The following is a 26198-nucleotide window of genomic DNA, read 5'->3' as shown; positions in this document are numbered from 1 at the left end:
CAACCTTATGGTGGGTGTTTTTTTCTGAGGGGGTGTATGTGTAGAGGGATGGGGAAAGAGGAGGAAAGGGTTTGGTCTCCCCAACAGGGGAAAAGCCTCATTAGCATTAAAAAAATCACAATAAATATTTTTTTTAAAGTCTTTATTATGCAGAACATAGAATATATTTGAATGGATTTTTTTCCCAAGCAGTTTTTCTCCATTTTTTTAATTTATTTTTTTTAACATGCATTGTTACCTTTTTAAAGCCAATGTATCATCCATTTATCTTTTCCCTGCCCACAGAGCATCCAACTTCATGTTAATCCCAAGTGTAAAAAAAATTAGACATCTGGCATAAAATATTTTGGGGGGAGCCCATTTAAAAATTTTATCTAAAATGTCTTATCTACAAAAAAAATCCGATATATATGTACATTATAGCAACACAGAGGCATAAGAATACAGTGCAATTTTAGACGAAGTGCTGTGACTTGGTAATTCTGCCCAGGGCTTGTGGAAATGTGGGCCACCATTGGCTTTGGGGCTGCTAGCCTAAAGCCTCAGGCTCCAATGTTCCTGTCATCTCTCAAACTGGTCTGAAATTAATAGTATCGGAGGGCTGGAGATGCATTTAGCGTAATACACCGTTAGGGGGTAGCAGAAATACTGTCTGAACAGGATGAGATTTGGCAAAAAGAAAAAAGAGACAAGCTTTGCAGCAGTCAGATAGATGGTGTGGTGCACGTTTCACTTCGCCATGGGCAAAGTGCACCAACCCGTGGCATATTCAAGTCAAGAGACCTGTTCACTACTGTTGAGGGAATTAATCTGCTAGCTGCCACTGCTTCTGAAGTTCCTGACCCTCTCCATAATCCTCCCACTTTCAGCAGCCCAGGAACAAGTTACCGATGCTCACTAACATAGGAACAGTGGTGCAGAGAGCTGCACTGCTTTTGGCGTTCAAATACAGATGCCTCTTCTGTTCCTTAAAACAGCTGCTAGCCAGGATCAAGCATAAATTGAGTCAAACCTGTCCCTCCAAGAAAACAGCAGTACATACTGCTTAACTAAAAGCACAGAGTATTCTTCCATGGGTTAAAATCCACTGCATTCTTCAAGGTCAGTTTTAATCTAAATTCTTCATACCAAGAGTCACAGTTTAAGGCCTTCAATGCATACCACAGTCATCATCTCCTTCACCCAACCCCTTCTGGGGATGCAAACTCAACAGCTCCAATGTCTGCACCAAACACTTTTTAGTGAAAAATAAAGCACAATACTTCACACAAGCACTTCATGGTTGTGCTCTAGCTTCACATCCAAATCCTTGAACAGGTGAACAACCGCAAGGCTGGGGATGCTACAGGAATACAAGCTATCACTATGGAATCCGAGGAGTTGTGTGTGGGTTTTTTTTCCTTTCTTTCTTTCAAAACCATGTTCAAGTTACACAGGTCAAATGACTGGTGCTTTTCCAAAACAGTGGTCCAGCACCAGAGCCTGCTGAGGGGTCATACTAGGCATTATTCCCAGACAGCTCAGTGCTTCACTCGTGTTAGAACAGACCAGACCACAGGTACCTCAGATCTCTGCGCAGAGAGTGCCACCCACATAGATCTCAGCATGCTTGACACTTTCACAGGCAGAGGATAAACTGTAAAAATAATATACATGAACTGCACATATAAACTGTATACATTTTGACTGAGCATTGTATATTGGGATAAACCTCCACAAGTTTCCTTCTCCGTGATGCAGCAAGGGAGCTCACGCATAGCGCTCCACATCTAATGCTGCAAGGTGTTCTCCTGGGTGAAATGGAGAGCTCATGCTCATGGTTTTCCTCCAACCTTTCCTACGATGTGCCCGATAACATGGATAACATGGCTGCTGGACAAGCAAACAGCTGTCAGCCAGATACTTATCAGAAGTAAAGAAAATTTGCACAGAAGGAGAAAAAGTGTTTACTTGGTGTGGAAAAGCTTTAGAGGAGTGCCCCTTTGGGCACTGAAAGTTGCATTCCTGTCTTAGGGATGCCTGTTCAAGTACACATAAAAGATCCCTGTACAGCTGAGAATAAGCGATGACTGACTGCCCCTGTTCTCCATCTCTGCTGTATTGGTCCACCATCCACACAGCACAGGACTGGGTCATGATTTCATAGGCACACTTCCCTTTCCTGCTTGTGCGAAGGCAGGTTCCTGTCTGACAGTGCATACCACTTCTGCACTCTTAGAGGAAACAACAAGATGACGATGCATGATGCTATTCCTTCACTGAATGACTTCATTACGGTAAGATGTTCGGTCAATTCGCTCCTGAGTCTTTGCCTAAGGCAGAAGCGTGCTACACCAGTAACTAGAGAACAGCTCTTTAAGGATGCTACTTAGAAGGGAAAAAAATATAGTAACAAAACAAGGAGTTGAGTTATACCATATACACATACTGTACAAAAGTTTGTGTCTTATGTAATAATAAGAGCCATGAAAATCTTAACACAAAACTCCCTTGGTTTATGCTCTGCCAAAAACTAAAGAAAAATTATGAATCAGGCTCCTTAAGACAAAGGTCTACTTGGGAAGGCCGGTTTCTAACAAGAAGCAGATCTCTCACTCTCCGCTGATGCTTGGTAATAGGAGCTTCTCAGTTTTCTTAAGAGAAAAAGAATATGGCCATCAGCCTTGAAAACTATAATGGTTCTAAACTCTTTGCTCAGCAGAAGCAAAATCTTGCTTGCTAAGTTCTTCAGAGAGATACTGGGAAGGTGACTATTGTATATTTATAAGTTTAGTCAACATATAGTAAAGGGCAAAATCCTTTGTTCAAAAGCAGCCTTCATTTTCTTTTGAATTTTGCATCCCTTAAGAAATACCAGGAGTCACTTTCAATTAGAATGTCTCAGAACAGTTGGCAGGGACTGAAGTCTATTTCTTAAGCAGCTTTTCTTCCTTTGTGATCTCTCAAGATTGGTTCTTTCATTCACTTCTACTGCCAGGACAAAAAGGAGACAGATTTCTGGTCAGTACATAAATACCAAAGCAGCAATCCATTCTACACATAGTGTGACAGCATACATGCTGTAGGTTTTGCCTAGTACAAACCAGTAGTGGTCTGCTCCTTCCGTTGTGGGAGCAGAGCTTTTTAGTAGATGTGAAAAGATTTTCCTGGCTTTCACACTCAGTGAATTACTGGCTTAAAAGTGCAAAATTTGGACTTCCTTCTTTTTCAGAAGCAGTTTCAACAGGTATCAGACTTTGGCAAAACAGGTTCCCCTGAATAAAAGGCCTCCTGAGGGGTGGGGTTGCTTCCCAAAAAAGATATGGCAGGGCTGAAATGTAACCAAGCAGTTTGCAAATGCTAATAACTGCCTGAATAATTCCTGAAATGTCTTTGCAATGCAGAATTCAGTCATATGCAGACGGCATGACATAACAGAAAGATACTGAATGGCAGAATTTTAGCATGAGCACAATTGCCTCAAGAAGTGCAAGTGGAATCCCAGTGAAGATTGATAGTTTTAAAACACTGACAATTTCAGAAGTGTTATGCAGGAGTTATCTAAATCACTGAGATCTATGCAGATGTTTTTCTCCCTTCTAAAGACAAGCTGCACTACAACTGAATCCCAGAGACAAGATTAAAACTTAAGACTTGTAGCACCTGTAACTCAATACATCACAGTTTTCAAACTGACTTCACTACACAGACACAAGCATGCTGTACATCTGGGAATGCTCAAGCCAGCTCCCTACTGACCCATGCCTATGCATTTAAGTTTGTCTGTTTTGTCCAATCTTAAACAGTTCCATGATCAAGCCAACAGGATCAGGGCTGGAGTCAGGGCTTCCTGCACTAACCTCCTCTTGTTCCCTACTAGAATTCAGAAAGAAGAAAAGAAGCAATAATTCTTTGAGGCAAAGCTTCTTGAAGTCAGAAAGCAGCAGGTCATCTGCTGGAATGTTAGAGCTAGTCCTGGGCAGAATGCAGGCGACAAAGTAAGCTTGGGTAATTGCAGTTTACTCACTCTGTGGCTGAACAAATGAGACTGCTCCATAGCTATCAAAATTGCATACACAGGTTACAGACTTCTTGAACTGTGCACATGCTTTGCTCCAGGTGGTGAGTAAATCAACATTAGTGGACTATGACAGAAGCAGTTATCTGGATCCATTTTCAAAGAGTTAATTTTAGTTTTTCTCAAATCAGATTTCTGAAATGCAATGGTAAAAACAATCAGAATTTTGAAGTTCCATTACATTAAAATGGAACAAGATCTATAAACACATCAAGATAGATATTCTATAAAGTAGAAACCAATTCTGCTTTAAATCACTGATGTATTTGCAGAACTGCTTGGCTTTAGTGACCAACCCCGTTAGTTGCAGAGTGAACATAGAACTTACAGCATCATGCTAACCCAAATTGAAGAGCTGGCCCAATCCAATTGACACAATGTTAAAGTTTTACTATCTCTGCAGAAATCCCACATGTCCAAAGTATAAAATACAGAAACAAACTATACTGCAACTGACTGCTGTTATAAAATTTTTGGTACCTCTTCAATGATCCATTCTGTTCACTGAAAGAATATAAGATGCAATGACTAAGTAACAGGCCACCTCTAAGGTGTGCTAGATCAAAGGTGTCTATTTTAAACTCACAGTAAGACAGTGCAGAACTTGCAAATAAAAGATTCTGAACAACAACCAGCTCAGTGAAGATTAATTTGATCTCAGCTACAGAAATGGAAAAGAATAAAGATGCCAAACTACATGCAATCGCAAGGACATTCTCTCTTCAGGGAAGGCCTACACAGACATGCAGCTGCCAACTTGTTGCCTAGCCAAAATGTAATGCATGATAAGATCCAAGCTGTCTAAATTCTTTGCATAAAAGCCTTCAGCAACAAGATCAATGAAGAACACCTCATATATGACAAAAAATGATGAATTAGCAAAAGGGTAGCAATCAGTCTTTCACAGATCTGCACCAGTAAGTGGTTCTCCTAACAGTAATCCATTTAATACGCCTGCTTTTTGACGGGTGCTGGTCTTAAGAAGCACAAGGCTTGTTATGTTTTACTTAATTCCAAGAGCACCCTTCTAGAACTTAGCAGTGACTTTGTTCATGATTTTATGATAATTCTAAAGCAAGAGAAATTAATCTGAAGATGAGAAAGCAACACACACTAGAACTACCTTTCTTTTTTTCTTTTTTAAACAGTAGTATGTTGGAAGACAAAACACAGCTCATTAAAAAAACCCAAAACTAAACAAAACCAAAACCCCTTTCCATCACTTACCCTATATCAAGAGGACAATTAGTGTTAAAACCGGACGACAATCTGGCATCCATACTGGGAAGGAAAAGAAGCTAGAGTCCCAGAAGTCCTTCTGCCTGTGGCTTACAAAACTAAATAATGTTTGGGAACAATGGTCCTGTCAGTGACATGTCAACAATACATTTATTTTAAAAAGGCTAAATTTAAGTTTTAAACACAAGTAACTGCAAAAGAAAAAGCAACTTTGGTTGATTATCCATCTTGTTAAATATGTCAAAGTTAGCAATCAACAGTTTCTTTAGGAAGACTCCAAGAACAGACAGGTCAGCTTACTCCTTACTGTGAAGGTCAGGCACCTAGCAGTGACACTGGAAATGCTGCCATGCCAGCGTCACACATGCTCACAACATCTCAGCCAGCATTTGGGAGGCTAATGGTGCATACAAAGTCTGAGCTGATCAGCCACAGCCAACTCGGGTTGCTGTGAATTCATTGAGACAAATAAATAAAAAAAGCAACAAGAAAAATTAAAGCCAAGCACCTCTAGGGCCAGACCCTGTAGACACAGGAATCAAAGCTTTTTTTTCTCCTCTCCCTATTTACAAAATGCCATTTAGAGCTGACGTGGCCACTTCAGTATTGTGAGGAAATGTCTTTTATGCTAAGCAGTCCTAAGTGTGTTGTTCAGGGATGCTGTGGCCTGCGTGCCATGGAGTGTCCCACAAGGTGTGTCCCTCCCACCGAGGCACATGGAGGGAGTTCAGTCTTCTGTTTCTTCATATGTTGTCTCGTCAAACGGTCGGTCCAAGATTGGTACCAAACGGTGACGGGAATATTTCAGTTGCAAAAGGTCCCCAACTTCATCGATTTCTTTTAAAGCCTGAGAAAAAGACCACAGTAGATCAGCAGAGGAGACAGATGCAAGTTATCAGCACATCTTCCTTTTTGCATGCCTGCAGACTACTCAACAGCCATTCTACATAAGCAAGACTTTACTGTGCTAGAAGTCTGTATCTTCAGAGGTGCCTAGGATTTGGTTTTGATTTTAGCATTCAGAAGTCTCAAGACCAAGTGAACAGCACTGATGACTTAACTGAGAGTGACTCTGCACTCACCTAACTACTCCACTTCCAAGGCAGGATCATAATATCTAGCAATACTAACTCAAATTTTGCAGTCACCCCCTCAAAACCCATGACTATTCACAGACAGAAAAACCAAGAACAACCTCCCTTCCTGGAAGTAATAAAGCTGAAGTAGAAAAAAAAAAAGTACATGTAGGTTTGACTCCTCTTCATGTATAAATCAGTATGAAAACATGTGTGTCAGTAGTATACATCTCTGAATGACTGTATTTTTTAAATTGCAAGATAGCAAAAGACAAACGGCAATACTGCATTAACAAGTTCTATTGTTTCATTTGTTGTATCTACATTTGATTAATTTGTATTGTCCATGTACAAATAGATACACAAGCTCTGTATTGTCAACAACATTGCATGGGACATTTTTGCCAGCCAATCCAAGGAATGAAAAAAGTTATTCTGGGCAGGATCACAAACATTTTCTCCCTAAAAACTAAGTCCCAATGACTGAAGTTGCCACAAAGGCAACACTCAGTCAACTGGTGGCTCAGGACACTGCTAGTGAGCTAACAAAACCTTTCACCGTTTTGACCTGAATGCAAATGTTATGAAGTCTACCAGAGATCAAACATCTGCTAGCATAAGAGAGGAGGAAAGCCCCAGCTCAGTTAATCATTCTTTCTTTATGTTGCAATCTCTTTGATAAGACACTCATTCGCAATAGGGTTTATTAAAAGCCAAACCCTAAACTTCAACCCATTTCTCTACAGAACACTCCTGGAGCAAGGTACAAAATAAATTAGTTGCTGCAGACAAGTCTGCAATAGTATGTGATGCTAATTATCTTACATAGGCAAGTGACAAAGAAATTAGTTCAGAAGATGACTTCCAAGTCCAATGTGATTTCTGAACTCAAAGCCTGGCATTCTGCACTCCCTTGAATTATAAATTTATTCAGATAGGTACTTTGAACATTTCTTCAGAATGCCACTAACTTCAACATTAATGCCCTCATTTAACACATTCTGGGCCAAATGCCTGTCTCCTGAGACTAGCTGGCAGACGGGGGTTAATATCCCTACATACTTTTCCTTCCTGGATGGATAGTTCAAGTTTTTGTTTCTTTAAACAATGGCCCCTCATGCTTGTTATATCTGGCAGCAAAAACCTCTCCACTCTAAAATCTGGGGGAATGACAAACCCAGAAGTTGGACCTCGGTAACAACAAAACAAAACAAAAGTGTGGGCACAGTTTGCCAGAGCTTTAAGTAAAGATCCCATATGGAAACAATTCAAGGTTGAATTTCTGTTGAAAGAGTCTGTTAACTGTTACTCTTGAATGCAGATTTAGGATTTTATTAATTTAAAACAAAAAGGACCATGTGACCGCAAAGACTACAAAGGAAATGGCATTGGTGAACTCTGACTTCAGGAGAGTGTAATATATTTTTCAGCACTGAAAAGAAAGCACCAGCCCACAGGGATGCAGGTTATGAGGGACTTCACTCTGATCCTGAGCCAAATATTTTCAGGCAAGGAAGTTTTATTTACATAAAACTGTTAAAATTGTAACTGAGAACTGTTCCCCATCATGTGGGTTTATTTAATAAGAACAAGGAAGCATTACAAATATCAGCATTTATAAGACAAGCTTCTCTTCCTTGTGCTCCAAACCCAGACAAATTCTGTTTAGGGGGGAAAAAAAAAAAAAAAAAAAAAAAAAAAAAAGGAAAGCTGTAACACCCCTAGTTAACATCCATGCATGCACAGATGGGCTACCAAGTTCTCCTCTCTGTCACTGACTTGAAGAAGCTCTCTACCAGCTCTCTCCAAGTCTATTCACTTCAGTTCCTTTTCCTCCTGGATATTGTTGCCACAGTTCAGCAGAGGAATCGGAGCTGAGGGTTGCCTGAAGGATTAGCTGCCTGAAATCAATCCCCTTTCACTGCATCACAAGAAAACACAACACAAGAATCACTGACACAAAGACTTGCTCCTCATTAACTCATCTTGCCAGTGTTCTGGATTCAGAGCATGCAGCTGTTTTGAACCTTGAAATGGATTACACTAACTTGGAACAAAGCCTCCACATACTGAGCTAAATCAGGATTTCTTCGTTCACTTCAAAATTCACACCTCATTTTGTCTTGGATTACTTTTCTTAGGCAGACAAGCCCTAATGTGTTAAACAAGCATTTCCTCGATTTAGAGCATTTAGCACCTACAGAGGTACTCTAGAAATGAGTTTTTAATGTTAAAAGCACAAAACCTGAAATATTTTCTGGAAAGCAGAAAGACTTGTAAGAGAATTGACAGGGAAAGAGCTTTTTTAAGCAGAGTAATAAAAGTTACAGATTGGTTTTGGAAAAGAGCAAGTATAGTACTTATATATAGACCCTGCAGAAGCAGCTTGTTATAGTAAAGACTCCAGCTAGTAACTTTGAGAGCAAACCAAGAATCTAACCAACTGCAAGACTGCATGAATGCTCAGGTAGTGCCAGCACATCAAATTTGCACAGTTCCAGTTGTAGCTCAGTTTGCAGCAATATAATTTCAGAAGCTTTGGGTTTTTTTCTTTTCCTACCTCCTCCCCATTCATCCCCCCCCCATCCACCTGGCCAGAAGTTACTGCTCCCTCATTTGTGTCAGTGCAGTCAGTTCTATTACCATGTTCTGAGCCAAGTCGGTGATGCTGTTCATTTTATACTGAGAGAAAAGAAGAGAAGGAGGAAGCCTTCTCTAGAGATACTGTTTCAGGATTTTTATTTGGAACAGAAGCGCTGAACTGGGATAATGACAGGAAGGACGAGTAGTAGGACAAGTAGCTGGGGAGGAACTTGGGTCTTAGAAGGCAGAAAGAACTCAGAAGCAAGTACAACACTGGAGATACATGGCAGGTTGCTTAACTGGTACAGAACAGCACTAAATACGTATTACCAAACTGCACTCACCACCGCCTATTTTTCCTAACAAAACTGAAATAAAAAAAAGCAATTTTCAGCTCTTGATTTGAACATTTTGTGGCAGTGAAATGTGAAAAGTTTGAATCTATTTTTTTTTGACCTTAGTAAATGTCTGTTTGTATGTCCCATTTGCTGTTCATGTATTGCAGTGTTACCACCTGATCATATCTGGACACTGGGCATGATTTCCCCTTCATGGATGACTACCCCAAATTACCTTCCTATCTACAAAATGTTTAAAAATAGTTTAAAGGATTTTTTTTTCTCCATCTTCCCAAGGACCAAGGTGAGGCTTCTCAACCTGCTGCTCCTCAGATCACACTTCTTGCCCTTCTTGAAGCCAGTGGTGATGTTTGCTTTCTTCCAACCTCCATTTACCATGACCTTCCAAAGATGATAATCAAGAGCGTCCTTGCAGTGACAGCCAGCTCCCTCAACACTTGTGGGTGTATCCCATCAGGTCCCACGGACTTGTCAATGGTCAGTTTGTTCCCATATTCTACCCTCCTTCACATTGCTCCACATTTTCCCACTGACCTTGTGGGCCCAGGATTCCTGAAGGCAGGTCTCATCAGTAAAGACTGAGGCAACAGAGGCACTGAGTACCCTGGCCTCTTGCATATCATTTGTCACCTAATCCCTATGCCATTCAGCAGCAGCCCCACATTTTCTCTACTCTTCCTCTTGCTACTAATATCCCTACAGAAGGCCTGCCTGCTGCATTTCATGTCCTTTGACAGACTCGGCTCCAGGTGGGTTTTAGCTTTCCCGTCCCCACGCTCAGAACTGTCTCTATTCCCCCTGGGCCACCTTGCACCTATTTATGTTTCCATTTTATGTATTTGTCAGTTTGTTCATCTGTGCAGGTTTCACACCACATTTGTTCTCCTGTAAGTCAGAATGCACCATTCTTTGGAGGTGGGAGAATCAACCAGCTGTCCTGGACACCACCTCTCTTCGGGATCATATCCTATGGGATTCTTTCAAGCAGGTCTCTGAACACGATAGCTTACTCTCCTGAAGTACAAAGTCATGGCTCAACCTAGCTTAGGTTCTAAGCTCTACTATACAAGGCTTTGAACATTAGATTTAATAGTTTGTGTACCAAACACTGAACCAGTCTACAAAAAATAGACTGCTGCTGTATCTGTTTATACAAGGCATGGGAAAAAGGAAGACAAGATGAGACACTTACTCTATCAAGCATCTCTTTGGTATGAGCTGCAGACAAACAGAATCTGGCTCTGGACTCGATGATGGGGGTGGCAGGGAAGCCCACAACCACAACACCGATGTTCCGCTTCAGCATCTCACGCCCAAACGCACTGCCAGAGAGAACAAGAAAGATCATCAGAATGATACTAGTGGTGGCAAAGCAGCAGCAGCATGAAGGTCTCTGTATGTTTAACCATACAGGCCTTTGTTGAAGCAAGCCTGCAAGACCACAATTTGGAGCTTGCAGCGCTTTCTTTTAGAGGCAGAATGCCTATTCACAAAAGCCATTTTTTAATTCATTCGTAAGGTGGTCCTCCTCAAAAGGTTTCACTGTATTAAGTTCTAACAGAGCTAAAAGATAAGATGTGGCAGAGGCTGGTCTTTTAGTAGACCTTTTCTAAACGGATTTGTAACCTAAGCTTGGAAATCTTTTCAATAGGAAACAGGGATTTTGGCTTGGAAGTTTGACTATACAAGGAATCCCCCTTGCTGCAAACCCCTAAAGCTTCTGCAATTACAAGATGGTTTGTTTTCACCAATTTAATTCAATTAAAGTACATTATGGTGTCACAGAATGTACCACTTTTTAAGTGTCTATCAGGGGAACCATTGAATTGCCACAGTAAATTGAGATAACCTAATTTGACACCAAATTCATATGGGGATTAAAGAAATCAGGGGCTTTGACTTATGTGATGAGAGGCATGAAGATCTAGATCCTTTCTGTAATGGCAGTGCAATTGTGGGTGTGTCTACAGGCCATAGGAAATGGTTAATTCTTTTTGAACTGACCTTGTTTTCAGCAGCAGCAGCAATGAACTTGAGGCTTATAAGGATGTATAAAAATAATACCCTTTTACCAGGTTTATAATATTTCTGCCTTTTACTTCTGCTGCAACTATTTTCCTCATAAATAGATGCACAGTGATACACTTCATTTCATATCCATTTAGTACTCTCAAACTATTTTAAAAACAGACCACAAGAGACAAAGAAAGGATGAAGTAGACCTGATGAGAGCTGCCCCTTAGGATCTACATCAGAGCTCCGTGTTCTTTTTCATTTTTAAGTTACTGGTCCAACTGCTAAGCTAATAAATATTTCCATTAACATTTCCAAGGAAAAGATTGTACCGACTGGTAGGGCAGCTGGGCAACAGAAACAGTATGCCTCTGTGTGCTGGATGGCACACACTGCAGATTCTACAGCACCTATAAAGGTTAAAGGCCTTTTAAATTTGGTTATATTGAGAAAGGTGGAGGAAGATTGCATCTAGCTTCATGCAGAATGCTAGAAGATATTTGTTCCCTCACAGAACCACAGTACTTAGCCAGACTGAAGCCTGAGCTAGAACACTACAGATATTTGGTACGGCTTAAAATGAAGCCGTGCTTTCTAAATTCGGAAGTGTTGGTTGAGCACTGCATTATACACAGACACTGAAAAGCAGCTATCAAAGCCAAGTTGTCCTTGAAATCAGACTTTGTTTATGTTGCAAAAATTTTTAATGTATACATTATATCCTGTTTGCAGAATTTTAGCTGTAATTATCCACACAGCAGCCCACATGTCCATAAGCATTTATAAAGCTTACAGTTCTATTAGTATTTACAATAACAGTATCTGAGTTATTAAATCCAGACTTCTTAAAAAAACCTGGGATTCATCAAATACAGGTTGTTGTGTCCCATCGTATCCCGCCCCCCCTGCTTTTTCCTTTTTTAATTTTCAGAGTTCACCTGTGGAAATGTTGTCTGCTTCTGATCCAGGAACCAGTAAAAAGATTCTTCTAGCAACTTTTAATGTTAACTTTAATTCAATTTCAGCTTCTTTTTAGCACACATATGTACTTTGCATATACATAAAATGGAAAAAACAAAACAACGTGCAAAATAACCCCAAAAAACTCAAACCCAACTTTTAAAACATGGCATGCAGTGGTAAAATGGCTTCCCTGAAGTGCTTTCTTGCTGCCTCAAGCTACAAGCCTCAATTTTCTCAAGATCACTTACAGGAAGTTTCCATGTTTTCTAAGACTCGGTAATGACCATAAAAGCAAAAAATCAAACCAGTCTTTTCTTACATTTAGAAAAGTCTTAATATTCTTGTACCATCCTAGCTTTAGAGAAGATGGGTGAGAAGTTATCCTGTTAAACCTACCCAATTTTTGCTGGCATGTAGAGCATCAGAGGCACAACAGGGGAATCTTCATTTCCATAGATGATAAAGCCCATCTCTTTCAGTCGTCTCCTGAAATATCTAGTGTTCTCTGCTAGCTGCTGCACACGTGCTTTCCCTAGAAAAGAAAATAAAATAGGATGTAAGTCACGCATAACCGCGACAGAAGACCTCTAGCTGAAGTACAAACTATGATGTACCGCTTGTGCTTACACAAAGGTTAAATTAACTGCAAAGTAGAATTTGCAGTTTCTTTTCCCTCATGTAATCAAGCTCTATCACTGATTTTATGACAAGGCAGTAGGTGAATGGAGTAAGACAGGCACAACCATCAAGTTCAAGCACGCTCTATTCTTTTTCCATATCAGGTTTTTAATCAAGAGGTACCTGCTTTTAAACAAGATTCAAAATTTGCTCAGAATTCACTGGTAACTGCACCTTGAAGAGCAGCTTCTTACACTTTTAATAATGAATGGAAACCTATAGAATCAGCTAGGGCTGTTCGCCATGTTTTATCCTGCTTGTCTGTATTCATGGAAATTACTACTTTCCTCCTTAGGTCTACTTGCTGAACTGATCACGTGGCTGCTCCCTACCCTTTTCCAGTTAAAACGAGCTGGGTTTAAATTAAACCAATTACTTCTGATAATCCAGCTCGCTTCGCAATAAGCAGCAGTGGCCAATCCATCATGCATTCAGCCAATTGTGACATTTGTCAAAATTAGTACACAGGACATTAGACAGCTAGTATAATTTAAACATTGCAGCTAGTCAGATATGCATGTGACAACCTATTTATCAGTTAATTAAATTCTAGCCTAGCACAATGTACTATGTATCTGTATCACCCAGAAAAAGATCAGCATCATCTCGCCTAAGCAGATCATAATGCATTTCTGATCAACTAATACTCTAATGTGCTTAAGAGATTAAGCACTACGCCATTGATGAGACTATAATAAGTAACATTTATAATTACTTGTCTCTGGTCCACAGAGTGTATTTTTAGATAATTGATTATCCAATCACTGTTTTCACCAGATGGGTGATTCATATACTGAAGCATTAAATCTACAGCAGTGCAAATCTATGCCACAAAGTGAAGATGACTGCTAGATATTAATAGTCTTCCTTTAAAGTTGTAGATAACATAAGGTGACTAACCAAAAGGAATGCCAGCTCTCAAAGAAACATCCAACACCCAAATAACTCTGCTCCAGGCCAGAACAAATGTAATTTTAAGAACCTATAGTTCTTGTAGCCAAGAGTATCAGACATTCCACCCACAACCATGCAACCAAAGGCAAAATCTCATCAAAGGCAAACCATGAGAAAAAAGGATGAAACCTGTTAAGTTTGCAAAACTTGGCCTATCATTAGTGGGTAGAAGCTGGTATTTTTAACAGCAGTCATTGCCATTTAAGACATCTCCTCCATTAAGAGCATTATTTCTTAATCTTTTCTCCCCCAGAGTTTCTGCAGAAGCTTAATTCCTCTTTCCCAAAAAGCAGTAAGATTTCAGGAAAAGACAAAGGCATCTTGTGCTTATGAAACTTATTTTTTAATTGGCTCACATCACATCAGATGCTCCAGTGGAGACCCAGCTTTCTCTTATGTTTTCAGACCAATTATTCGGTTATTTTAAATACCCCAGACTGCAAAGTGAAGTTTAAAAAAATAAAAAATGCAACAAAATAAAAAGAAACAGGCCTACTACAAGACACTACAGATAGTGGGCCAAAAGCCATTATTTGCCTTTTTGAAATTGAGACAATCAGTAAAAACACAAGTGTCCAGAGCAGTCCACATGCAAAAAAAACCCCACAACCTACTGTGATGCCTTCTGAGAAAGCTGCATCTGCGTACCTCCTATACAGAAATGCACAACTTCTGACAACATTTCAAGTCAGTGATGTACAATTCCATCAAAACACACATGAGATTTCACTACTATGAGAGTAGTAAGGTAACATACACAGCTGGATATAACTACTGTGATCAGCCCCTCTCCCACAACCAGGAATATAGCTTCTCCCATACATACATTCTCTCCATGCTCCCATAATGCATGGAGTTTACAGTGCTTCAAGCAGAAGGAACTTCAGCACTTCTATAGTTTTCCCCTCTACAGATTCACACCCTTTCCAAGTTGTTGTGAGCCTTCCAGGCTAAAGATTAAAGAGTAACTTTAATTTGTAGTTGGCAACCACTTCACAGTCTTCCTTAAACTCTTTCCCATAAAAAGAGTTTATGATTCTAGATTTGTCCTTATAGATTGAAGAATGCTTTGAGATGCAAACAAGTTTCATGTGCAAGTCTTTCCGTCCTCTACAGAGACGTAATCACCTAGTACAGCAACTGATAGATTTGGAAGACACTTGCTGCCTTCAGGTTTGTGGGTCTCAAAAGCCTGTCAGCTTTTACTTTGTTCCAGAGCCATCAGTCAATTTAATGAAATTATTACATCTCTTGAAACTTGTCACCATGGCTACAACAACATTAACAAGAACTTGAAAGCATTCAGTGGTATCTTCTCACTATCCACCATGTGTCATTACCATCTGAAGAGATCTGTAGTCATGATGAAGCAAAGCACCAGGAACCAAGCAGGAACCAGGTGCAGGTTCCTTGTCTTCCACTTCCTTTTCTCCCTGCATCTCCTCTGTACTTCAACATATTTAGTCTCCTATCCCACTGTAAAATCCTGCACTTGAAGAGTGATGCCACATGTTAATTGAATAGGGTTTGCAATATTATGCAACATTATTCAGCTTGTAACATTTGCTGGTTCAGCCCCCCGGTACACACTGGTGTAGCAGGCTGTTAATTGCTATTAGAGTTTTAATGTGTTTTCTGGGACCACAAAGACAAACCAAGCAGTGCCTGGAGACAGCAGTGACTAGGTAGCATTGCTAATCCCACTTGTACCCAAACCAGTGCTTAAGCATTCAAACAGAACCTCAAAATCTCTTCTCAACTCAAACACCTTCTGAAGCTCAGAGCCCTGTCCACATCTGCTCAAGTGTAGGCCTAGAAAGACTGCCAGGGCTGCAGCAATCCTCTAGCAGCTGGCTTTCTTGGCAGTATGCAGCTTCATTTTTAAGACCACGCAAAAAAGGCTGGCTCAGACACCACCCTGCCAATTGTTCTCACATAGGAGTTGTGCAACGATTCTGGTAACATCCTTTCATCTAGGAAACTGGAATATGATGACCTTCAGGGAGGGAAGGGGGAAGAAAGAGAGGATTACTGGAACCGAGCTCTTCAAAAGGCTGGAAAAGTAGAATTCGTTATCAGAGCAACTGATCTGAAGTCCCTTATGAGTTCTGTAAATGGCTTAAACCAGCCACTTGACAGACCTACACTGGAATTAGAGGATTAACTAGTAACTTCTCCTTTGCTTTTATACCCTTTTGCAGGTCTACTGCAGTTGTAACAAGATTGCTCTTGCCATTTAGAAAAACACTTCCTTCCTTGTAGCAGCCTGGGCATCATTTAATCTAAAGCCCGCATGTATTCCCTAACGAACATGCTGCCATTATATCAGAATATATAGGCCACCTAAAGGGGAGAAACACTCTCCTTTTACCACTCTCAACTCAGAGCTGTAGCTGTGCAGACTCAGCAAAGAAAAAAGAATGGAGAAAAGAAATACAATTGCCTCTGCTTGAATAGCTAAGATGGGCTGAATATTTATAGCTGACAGTTTGAGAAGAGGAACATGCTTTTACTTGACATAGCCTTATACCAGTCCAAGACAACAGGCAGTCACTTTAAATTGGCACTGCTCATCTTCATGCCAACATTTGTTTTACTGTACACCCTAAGTGCAGTATACATGATACAGAGTTGCAGCCCTTCTACCTCAGGCGCAAATAACCAAGTGTGAACTCACAGATCAGCAGCAGCTTTGCTGAAGAAGTCACTCAGAGCTACTCTTAAACTTTGGTGCTAAGGCACTGCCCATAACCTCATGGTGATCTTACTGTACATGGCCAAGAATGCCAGATATATGCTTTTGCATTTATAAACCCTAAGCAACTTAAGTCTAGACTTAGCAGAAAAGTCAGGCTTCAGAGTTTCTGCAGTGGAAAGGTTTTGTACAACCAGCTGAAGCAATACAGTAAGAGCTGACTGACTGAATTTTTACCATTCCTCCAGTACTTGCACATTACTTCCAATATGAACAGCAAACTTTTGCCCACTTCTAAACAAGCTTCAGATTTGAGCTGAGGGAGAGCATTTCTCTTATTATATTTTACCATATGTCATATCAAATTATACAGTATGTAAGGTAAGCAATACTCTTTAAAAAATGCAGCTAGCATGTCCCTGAAAAAATGGCACCCCAAAATTCCAACACCCTAGAGAAAGCACTCCATTGTGAATCTAAAGGCACATGAGATACACATTCCCCACAACCCTAGTAGAAAGTAAGTTAGTATCTCCGCCAGGACAGATTCACACAGGCTAAAACAATGATACTTCATCACTTGCAAAGGCCTCTGCTTTAGAGGTCACATTGCTTAGAAAGACCGAAGTTATATTGAAAACATTATGTAGGAATATTTCAGCAAATTTCTTCTCAAAGCAGAAATTAAGTTGATATTTATCATAGTTATCTGCAGGATAAATAGGGGATGGTACATTCCACCACACCAAATCTAAACTCCTGTATCAAATAGGTAAATAAACAGAGAAACTCACCTGTATTGAGCCTCACTGCTCTTTACATCACAGAAGTTCATGCTTTAACCAACAGTCCAAATACTGCAAAGATTATCAGACAATGCTTATTGGCAAAAAGGGAGTTTAATAAACAAACAGCAATCGCCCAGCAATTAAAAAAAAAAACCAAAAAAAAAAACCCCAAAAAAAGCCCCAAAAAACCCAAAAACCAGACACTTCTTAGAGCTGAGATCTGTGTAAGCTCTGTATTCCACATTAAAAAGCCATCTACAAGCAACAAAGAAGCCCTAGAATTTGTGGAAGTTACTCTGCCACAAAGATCTAATATTTGTAGTGTTTCTGTCATCTATTAAGGATGATGAATAAGCTATCATAGATGGTATCAGACTCCAAATAAAATTTAGTTCAACCAGGATGTATTTGTTTTCCCTCCCTCTTGTGATCTCTAGGCAGTAACTGGAGAGCAATCACAAATTTGTCTTTCTAAACAATGCAACACTTCATCAGCAAGGCTTCTTGAGAAATAAAAGGCATGTTGCATTGTACACAAACAGACTACTGACTGACACTGAACTCCAGAGGGGCAAACCAACTTCAGATGGCCAAAAAAACACAAGCAGGATTTTATCTGCTTGTCCCACTAGGGATCACAATCACCTGCACCTAAACCAAAGTACTTGATGGAATACAAAGGAAGCTATGTATTTACACTGTGATTTTTATAAAGACTTCAAAGCAACATAACAGGACACATTTTTAAAAATGGCTCCGAGCAGTGAAACTGTTAACTGTATGCACAAGTTGCAATAGAGCTCTTGTTGGTCAACAAATACCAGTTCACATTAGATAGCTATGAGGAAGTTACTATATATTCTTTCATTAACTAATCTTGCAGCTGTTCACCACATTAGATTTTCAGTTTTGCAGTCTTAATCTATTTTTTTGTTTCCAACATGGACAATGAGGCCAAATAGTAGTTTTACACCTTTATCTTATATACCAGTTGAAGGCCAACATCCTTAGTTTTAATGACTAAATGAAAAATTAGAATAAAACTCTTGATATGAATTGATTGCTATTCAGTACATGCAGAATCACTCCACTTGTGATATATATTTATTTCCAGAATTACTCACACTCTCAATACCAGGTTATGTTGTAACATAATGGAACACCCTCTGTTGTTTCACTGCAAATGTTTCAGTTTCACTTACTAGCAGAGATTTGTAAGAATTCCATGAGAACTTGTGAAGATGTACTCTGATAGCAGCACACTGCGTCTGATAAGACCCAGTATGTATCTAACAAGACCTAGGTTTTGTTAAAAAGATTGACTGAAGCATATTAAAGACGTTTTCAATCACTACAAGAAGTAAAGATTAGAGCAAGTTAATCTTAATAACAGATCCATAAGGCATCTTTGAGATTAAAACACGCCATGAATTCTTTGCACAAGTTACTTTCAGTCTCTAATGTAATTTGTTTCACACTGTTTTTCAAGCTTGTTCCATCTTGCAAACTCTTGACAGCGCAGAGGTGTTGGAGGTGAGAAGCATTAAATCACCTACTGACAAATGTGCCATACTTAATTCGTAGCAGAGTAATTTCTCTTGGTATAGCTTATTTCAGTCAAGGAAGGCATTTGTTTGGCAATAAGTCTACCTTGACAAATACCACAGCTTTCCTGATGTTAGCAAAGTATTCCTGTTGATGTCATGCTAAGAGGGCTATCCATTTTGTACAACTGCTTACCTGAGCAGGTTTCTTGTCCTCTCCTTTCCTGACAACAATAGTCAAAGGAATCTAACAAACCACTTCCCTCCCTTGTACAACGATTTCCCAAAACAAAACAAGTTAATTTTTTTGCCTTAGAAGAAATAAAAATAAAAAATAAAAATAAAAATCAAGCTAACTAAAAGAAGGTACTTGGTCAACTAAGTGCTTGTGCAGAACATGACAGCTGTGTTCATATATACATAGCACGCATACGTGTGAAAGGACATCAAAGCAGCAGATCTCAACCTACATTTTCAGGAAACAATGCTGCAAGGCATTTTATAACCTGAGCAGTAATATTTATTGACTGTTGCTAGTTACCTAAATAACAACTGAACCTCTATATTCTTATGTGGAATAAAAAGACTTTGTTCTGTAGCATCCACAATGGTTCCCAAATGACATGAAATGGAAATCCTTGACCATAGGAGCTTACTAAGATTTTTACCAGACACGTACATAATTAAAAGCCAACCACCACTGAAAACCAGAGGGGGGAGTGGAGGGGAAGGTGGGGGAAGAAAACAAAGAGAAAGAAATCACAGTCCATTATGAAGGCACAGAGAACAAAGTGATGCCATCATGTCCTGCTCCCCAAACAAGACAAGGTGGCTAAAAACATCCTACATCGAGAAGGTATGGAGCAAGCTGCATTTCATGGTTGTTTTCCTGAGAGCACCACCATCAGTGACAGTGTAGATAAAGCAATGTTTCATTAGTATAGGTAGAGCTTTTTCTTCATATACCTTGCTATCAGTGGGTCAAACAGAAGAAAGTAAGTGATAATTTCTACTTCCAAAAGCCTGTAATTTCAGACATTTCGAAGTATTTAAACCAAAGTAAACTGGTGAAGAAAACTTGGTTATATATATCATTCTCTAGAAGTTTATTTCTTCATGTCTGAGTGATGCTATAATATATTTAAAGCTTGTAAATTTTTCCACATTAAAACCCCCTTGTTTTTGCAAAGCTTGTACTTCCATTCTGTTTATTATTCCTACATTTCTGTCTTTTGGTTGGCTGTTTCAGTGGAAGACATAATTCAGCATACTCTGTTTTGGAAACAAGCATTTTTCAAATCTCAACCAGGAATTCAATATTCTTCTGCTGATTTAACAGATTCTCCACTAAGCTTTCAGAAGCTAAGTTGCCTCCCAAGGGCTTATGGAGATCTTTTGCAATGTTAACATAATAAGTCAAGTTGTTTTCTGGACACTCTACTTGTAAATACCTCATCATTAAAAACACACAACAGCCGATTCCTTTTTTGGGAAGGCATAAAAGCACTACTACTCTTTTATTGCCATGAACATATTTTTCATGTAAGATACAAAAAAATTCCCCTTTATTTAAGGCTTCTGCTGAAAAGCACAAGAGTGACTTCTAACATCTGCACAAAAAAGACATGTTTTCAGATTTGCCAAGTAGCAGAAAGGACAAGCACAACAAAAATACCTGACTGGAAGCAAGGCTCAGATTTGAAACAAAGTAGTATCTGTTTAAGGGCTATAGTATGTAAACTGAAAACTACAGAAAGTAGACTGATAAGAGTGATATTTTAAACTAAAAAACACTGGAAGACTAAACAAAATTCCAGTTGAACGTTAATTAAATACCAACACTTTTACCTTCTAAGGAAAAGTTGCACTAAGAGACAGGGAGAGCACAATGGTGTTAAATACGCTGTATAGGATGTTTAAGGACCTGGGATGGTAGTATCTGCCACAATTGATTTTAAGAGGCTTCTAACATCATCTGTCCGAAACAAGACTCATAACATTAACTCACATCCCAAGGCAGAAGGGGGAATCAAGACCAATTCACATGCAGAGATCAAACTCTAAAGGCTAATAAGAAAAAATTTATTATACAGATTTCTTATATTTCAGAATACTTTTCCTATCTCATTGTTTAAGTTCCAGGGACAAGGTGGCTCAGCACGTACCAATCTGCTTCCTCTAAGTTTGCACATGTGAGCACCGCACCACTGCCAATATTTGCAGTAAGATTTTTACATCCTTCCCTTCAGATGCCATCTGGAGATTTTCATCACAGGTCTTCACAAAAGTATTATATACAGTTATACAGTGTAACCTGAGATTGCACAGAGACATCTTAAAATGTATAAGTCAGAATGCTATATTCCCCCAGTTTTACATTATGAAGCACTAGTTCACACAGGCAAATGCCAAGAGAACCTGCCAAAACAATAAGAAACCTAAAAAAAGTAATTAGAATAATTCTTTAACTCAGTGCTATTATATTACTGTTTAATAGCTCAAACTCTAGTATTAGTAAACCAGTCAGAAGAGAGAAGAGCCCACTGTTTTTTTTCTGCAGTGCTGCTGAGGGGATCCAGGTTTAAAAACAAGCTTGGAAATGGCAAGGATCATTATGGGAGAAGCCTTTAGGATTTATGTCTTGAGGCTGGGGTCACCGGAAGTACTGAGCATCTTCCACTAGAGGCCACTGCTGTACAGAGGGAGCCCGCAGTCGCCCTCTGCGCGGCACTGACCTGCTGACAGGATGCGCTCCCTCCAAAAAAGCCTATACCGCATTACCGTAGAGCCGTGCTTAGTTCATCCAGGAGACGCTAAAGGAACCGCTAACAGGACAGCTGAGACAAGTTAGTTATTCTTCCGACACACTTGCGTGCTTCTCGAGTTCACCGCTTGGGAGATAAACTACAAATAACATGGGAGGAGAAGCCCGGTTTAAGAGCCAGCGTACTTGAAAGCATGAGTGAGGAAATCAAAAGACTGCTGAGAGCTCATGTTTGTTGGCCATATGGCAGCAGCATTAGCAACGATTTGTTTTAGGAGAAGCAGTGAAAGGCTTGGCTCATGACCGTTCTGAGTTAACCCCATGCCTATGGCTTTTTAACAAGACTGCATGCAGGGGATTTGTCTGGATTACATGGGTACTGAGTATGGAGCCACTGCAGCGGTGATGGTAAAAACGCTCCATGTTTTAAAGGAGAAAGGAAAACAGTTGGATTAGATTTAAAAAATTGGCAATAGAGATTCAGAAATGGAAATGGAGCCATGGAGATTCAGAAATGGAAAAAGAAGAAAAGAAAAATTATGCCTGATGTTCTTGGCATTGAAAGGTCTGTGAGAAACAAAATTTATGCTAATACCAAAGTTTCTCTCCTTGCATTTGCTATCAAGTTAAACAGTTCCAGTGGAGTCTATAGGCATGCCAAAAACCCAGCTGGGTGCATGTATTGTGTATTCATTCAGTTTATATATATTGGTGAGATTGAAGCCTTTGGCACATTCCAAAGCCCAGAAGAGTATTTTTATATTTGCACTTTCTGATTTTGTTTGCAACTACCAGCTGCATTTAGAGAACTCCAAGGCAGCCTGCTCACACCATGAACTTCTTCATAGAGATGCAGCTGTCACCATGAAAAGATCATGACTCTTGATGTGACTGGAAAGATACAATCTGTTAAAGAACTACCACTTAAAATATACTGACTTAAGGAGGTCTTAAAAGCACTTTCATTGAGTGTGTAATCATAGAATAGTTTGAGTTGGAAGGGACCTCTAAAAGTCATCTAGTCCAACCCCCCTGCAATGAGCAGGGACATATTCAACTAGATCGGGTTGCTCAGAGCCTTGTCGAGCCTGATCTTGAGTATTTCCAGGGATGGGGCATCCACCATCTCTCTCAGAAACCTATTTCAGTATTTAAACACCCTCATCATAAAAAAATTTCTTCCTTTTATCTAACCTGAATCCCCCCTCTCTTAGTTTAAAAATCATTACCCCTTATCCTATTGCAACAGGCCCTACCAAAAAGTTTGCTCCCATCTTTCTTATAAGCCCCCTTCAAGTACTGAAATACCACAATGTAGGCACTTTCCCAGATCTTACTAATTGTTCAAAATAACACAAGTTCCACAGTTTATTATTCTATTAATAGAAACACTACATTGGCAACCACAAAAGAACTTGACTGATTGGGCTGCGCATGCACTGCAAACGTCACAGTATTAGTGTTGTCCAACTTTGCTGTAGCCAATAAAATAGTATTTGTATTAACAGGATAAGTCTGATTCCTTCATACTGCCCTGGTCTGTGTAAAATTTTAATTGTAAATTCTCTAGAGCAGTCACTATCTCTGTACAGCAGTAAACCAGTCTTAGTTCATGTCAAAGGTTTCTGCAACATGGTGACACAAAGATGTTACAAAAGGACATAGTAATAAAATCACCTAAAATGGCCATTCGCCAGTGCACAGCAGTGTCAGTATTGTAATTATTTGATTAGTCATCTTTTGCCTCAAACAGCAGGCTTCATTATATGAACAGAGAGACGTTGAAATAAGATACATGTGTAAAGGAGACCAGCATGAATAAACATTTTAAGGAGATAGTAAAAGCAGTATTAAAATCAATTGATTTAAACTAAGCCAATGTTTATCAAACTACAGGAAACAGCTTTTCTACAGCAAAATCCCTTTTATAAGATCCTGAAAAATCAAGCTTTAAAGAGATAGATATTAAGCCAGTACAATGCTACAGACACCAGAGCCACAAGAAAAAAAGATGAGTTAACAGACCATCCTGCCTCAAATCTGGGCAATGCTGGCTCCTGAAACCAACATAAGCCAAACATTTAGTAATAGTTACAAATACATAAAATGAGTAAATTCCATTAGGTATGTTTATAAATGCTGAAACTTTGAAATCATTAATTCTTAGTCATTAAACTGAGATTACAAATGTGTGGGTTTTTTTTTTTGCGTAGACTCGGTGCCATTTTTGTACAAATGAGCAGCTAACACGAAGCAGCAATAGCTAACAGAAGAGCTCTGGGAGTAGAAAGGTAACACACTGGCATACTTCCAGCCATAAATTTTTACTGAGCTACCATGTGGCAGATCAGGATTCCAATACATACCAGCCAGACAATTCAGAACTTCAGGGCAGTCTACCACCACCACTTACTCATTCCTGCCTAGAGTTGAACTAGATATCTCGGTGGTTAAAATTACATCCAAACTACCCTACAGCTCCTATCCATGGAGGTGGCAGTGGGAAGTATCTAATATGCCAGAGCAAGAGTGGCTGAAAAGGTTTTGCATGGTGAAACTTGTTAAGGTTACAAGAAGGAAAATTACTTCTTAATAACTCAACTCTAATTATTTTGTCCTCATGCACATTCAATCTCCTGTGTGCACATACATCATCAGTAATCAACTTTTATACTTTCTACCTTTGTAGCTGGCACAATCATATAGCAACCTGCATCTTCCCCAGTGTGACTGAAACGAGGCTAATGTTCAGTGTGTCCTTTACAGTGTCCCAACTACAGAATTCAGTGACCTACTAAGGACAGAGGGAAGCTACTATGATGAAAGTAACACATCAAGTACTTACGCTCCTTAAGAAGGAGATCTACAAATCCACAGGATAGAAGACTCCAAGCACTCCTTGTCAGTACAACTGGCCAACAGCGGGTAGAAGTCTTTAAACATACATGAATGAAGGGCTGCTTTATCAAGTGAAGCATCACTACCAGGTACTTACAAGTGACAAAGATTTTGATGAAGCTGTGACTGAAACATGAGATGACTGACCTGCAGATGTCTGAAAACCATTTTTAAGTTAGCTCAGGCATTAGAGTATTTCAGCAGAATATGCTTCTGCTACCAGAGAAGAAATCTTCTGTAACCAATACCAATAATCTGTGGAGCAACTGCAGTCACTGATAAACTGAAATCTTGGGCAAGATCTGATTGTTGCCCAGAGTGAGAAGTAAAGTTTCAGCCCTGAAGTACAAAGCTTAAACAAAAACCGCAAGAAAATAATATCCTGAACTGGGTGAAAGTCAAACATCATCAGGAAGATCACCAGAAAAGTAATCCTCACATAAGGAAGAGAAACTAACTGTTGCCCTGATGAGGCATGCAAGTATAGTAGGAATGAAAACTGGAACTTGCCTCAGAGAAGCTGCTTTTTTACTAGGGGGAACACCTTTATTGGACTGCTTTGCTACTTCAGGGCTACAGGGTGACTGAATGTAGAGAATGGCACCTCAAAGACATAAGCATCTAAGGCAGATGCCAAGAAACCTATATAGCCAATGAGTAGATTTGAAAGACTGTAACCAAATAGCTACTCCAGAACTGCTGGGCTAGAGATATACAACAGGTTGCACATGGCACAAAACAGCCTACTTGGCAAGATTAAGAATGTCCCCTTGAGTCTTGCCTGCTTACCAATTAGCACATCCTTTGTAAGTGCAACACAAGTGTTCTAGACAATAAGCATCATTCAGCTCCAGAGGTTCCCAATGCTTTGATGAACAACTCTCCATTTCCACAAAATCGGGTCTGGGAGCACCTAATGGCTATGGTCTGCCCAAGAAATGAGGTTCCAGAATTGTCCTGGCCAGCCCAGGCCTAGTAGGACAGCTACTGCCATGCTGCATTGGCTTGTCAAAAAACATCAGAAGGAATCTCATTAGAGGACAAGTCAGCTTCCCTGACCACAGGCTGGAAATGCACGCAAGCAAACAGACATAGAATCATAGAATGGCTTGGGTGGGAAAGGACCTCAAGATCATCTAGTTCCAACCCCCCTGCCATGGGCAGGGATGCCTCAACCTAGACCATGTCGCCCAAGGCTCTGTCCAACCTGGCCTTGAACACTGCCAGGGATGGAGCATTTACCACTCCTTTGGGCAACCTGTTCCAGTGCCTCAGCACTGTCACAGTAAAGAACTTCTTCCTTGTATCTAACCTGAACTTCCCCTGTTTAAGTGTAAACCCATTACCCCTTGTCCTATCTCTACAGTCGCTAATGAAGAGTCCCTCTCCAGCCCCCTTCAGATAGTGGAAGGCTGCTATGAGGTCTCCATGCAGCCTTCTCCAGGCTGAACAGCCCCAACTTTCTCAGCCTGTCTTCATATGAGAGGTGCTCGAGCCCCCTTATCATCCTCGCGGCCCTCCTCTGGACTTGCTCCAACAGCTCCATGTCCTTCAAATTTGTGTCCACAAAACCAAAAAAAATTTATG

General features: G+C 39.9%; 1 protein-coding gene across 1 annotated transcript in view; it reads right to left on the bottom strand.

Moving 5' to 3' along the window:
- Positions 1-830: 830 nt before the first annotated feature.
- Positions 831-26198, bottom strand: part of SPTLC2 (serine palmitoyltransferase long chain base subunit 2) — a 79687-nt gene continuing 54319 nt past the window's right edge. Inside the window, exons 10-12 of the mRNA XM_030485341.1 lie at positions 12687-12822; positions 10507-10636; positions 831-6143 (exon numbers count right to left, since the gene is read on the bottom strand). Coding sequence (XP_030341201.1) covers positions 6024-6143; positions 10507-10636; positions 12687-12822 — 386 coding nt within the window. The 3' untranslated portion in view covers positions 831-6023. The remainder of the gene's footprint in view (positions 6144-10506; positions 10637-12686; positions 12823-26198) is intronic.

The sequence above is a fragment of the Strigops habroptila genome, chromosome 4 (genome assembly GCF_004027225.2).
Source record: "Strigops habroptila isolate Jane chromosome 4, bStrHab1.2.pri, whole genome shotgun sequence".
Lineage (NCBI taxonomy): Eukaryota > Metazoa > Chordata > Aves > Psittaciformes > Psittacidae > Strigops > Strigops habroptila.
The sequence above is the reverse complement of the archived record's forward strand: the minus strand, read 5'-3'. Positions and strand labels throughout refer to the sequence as shown.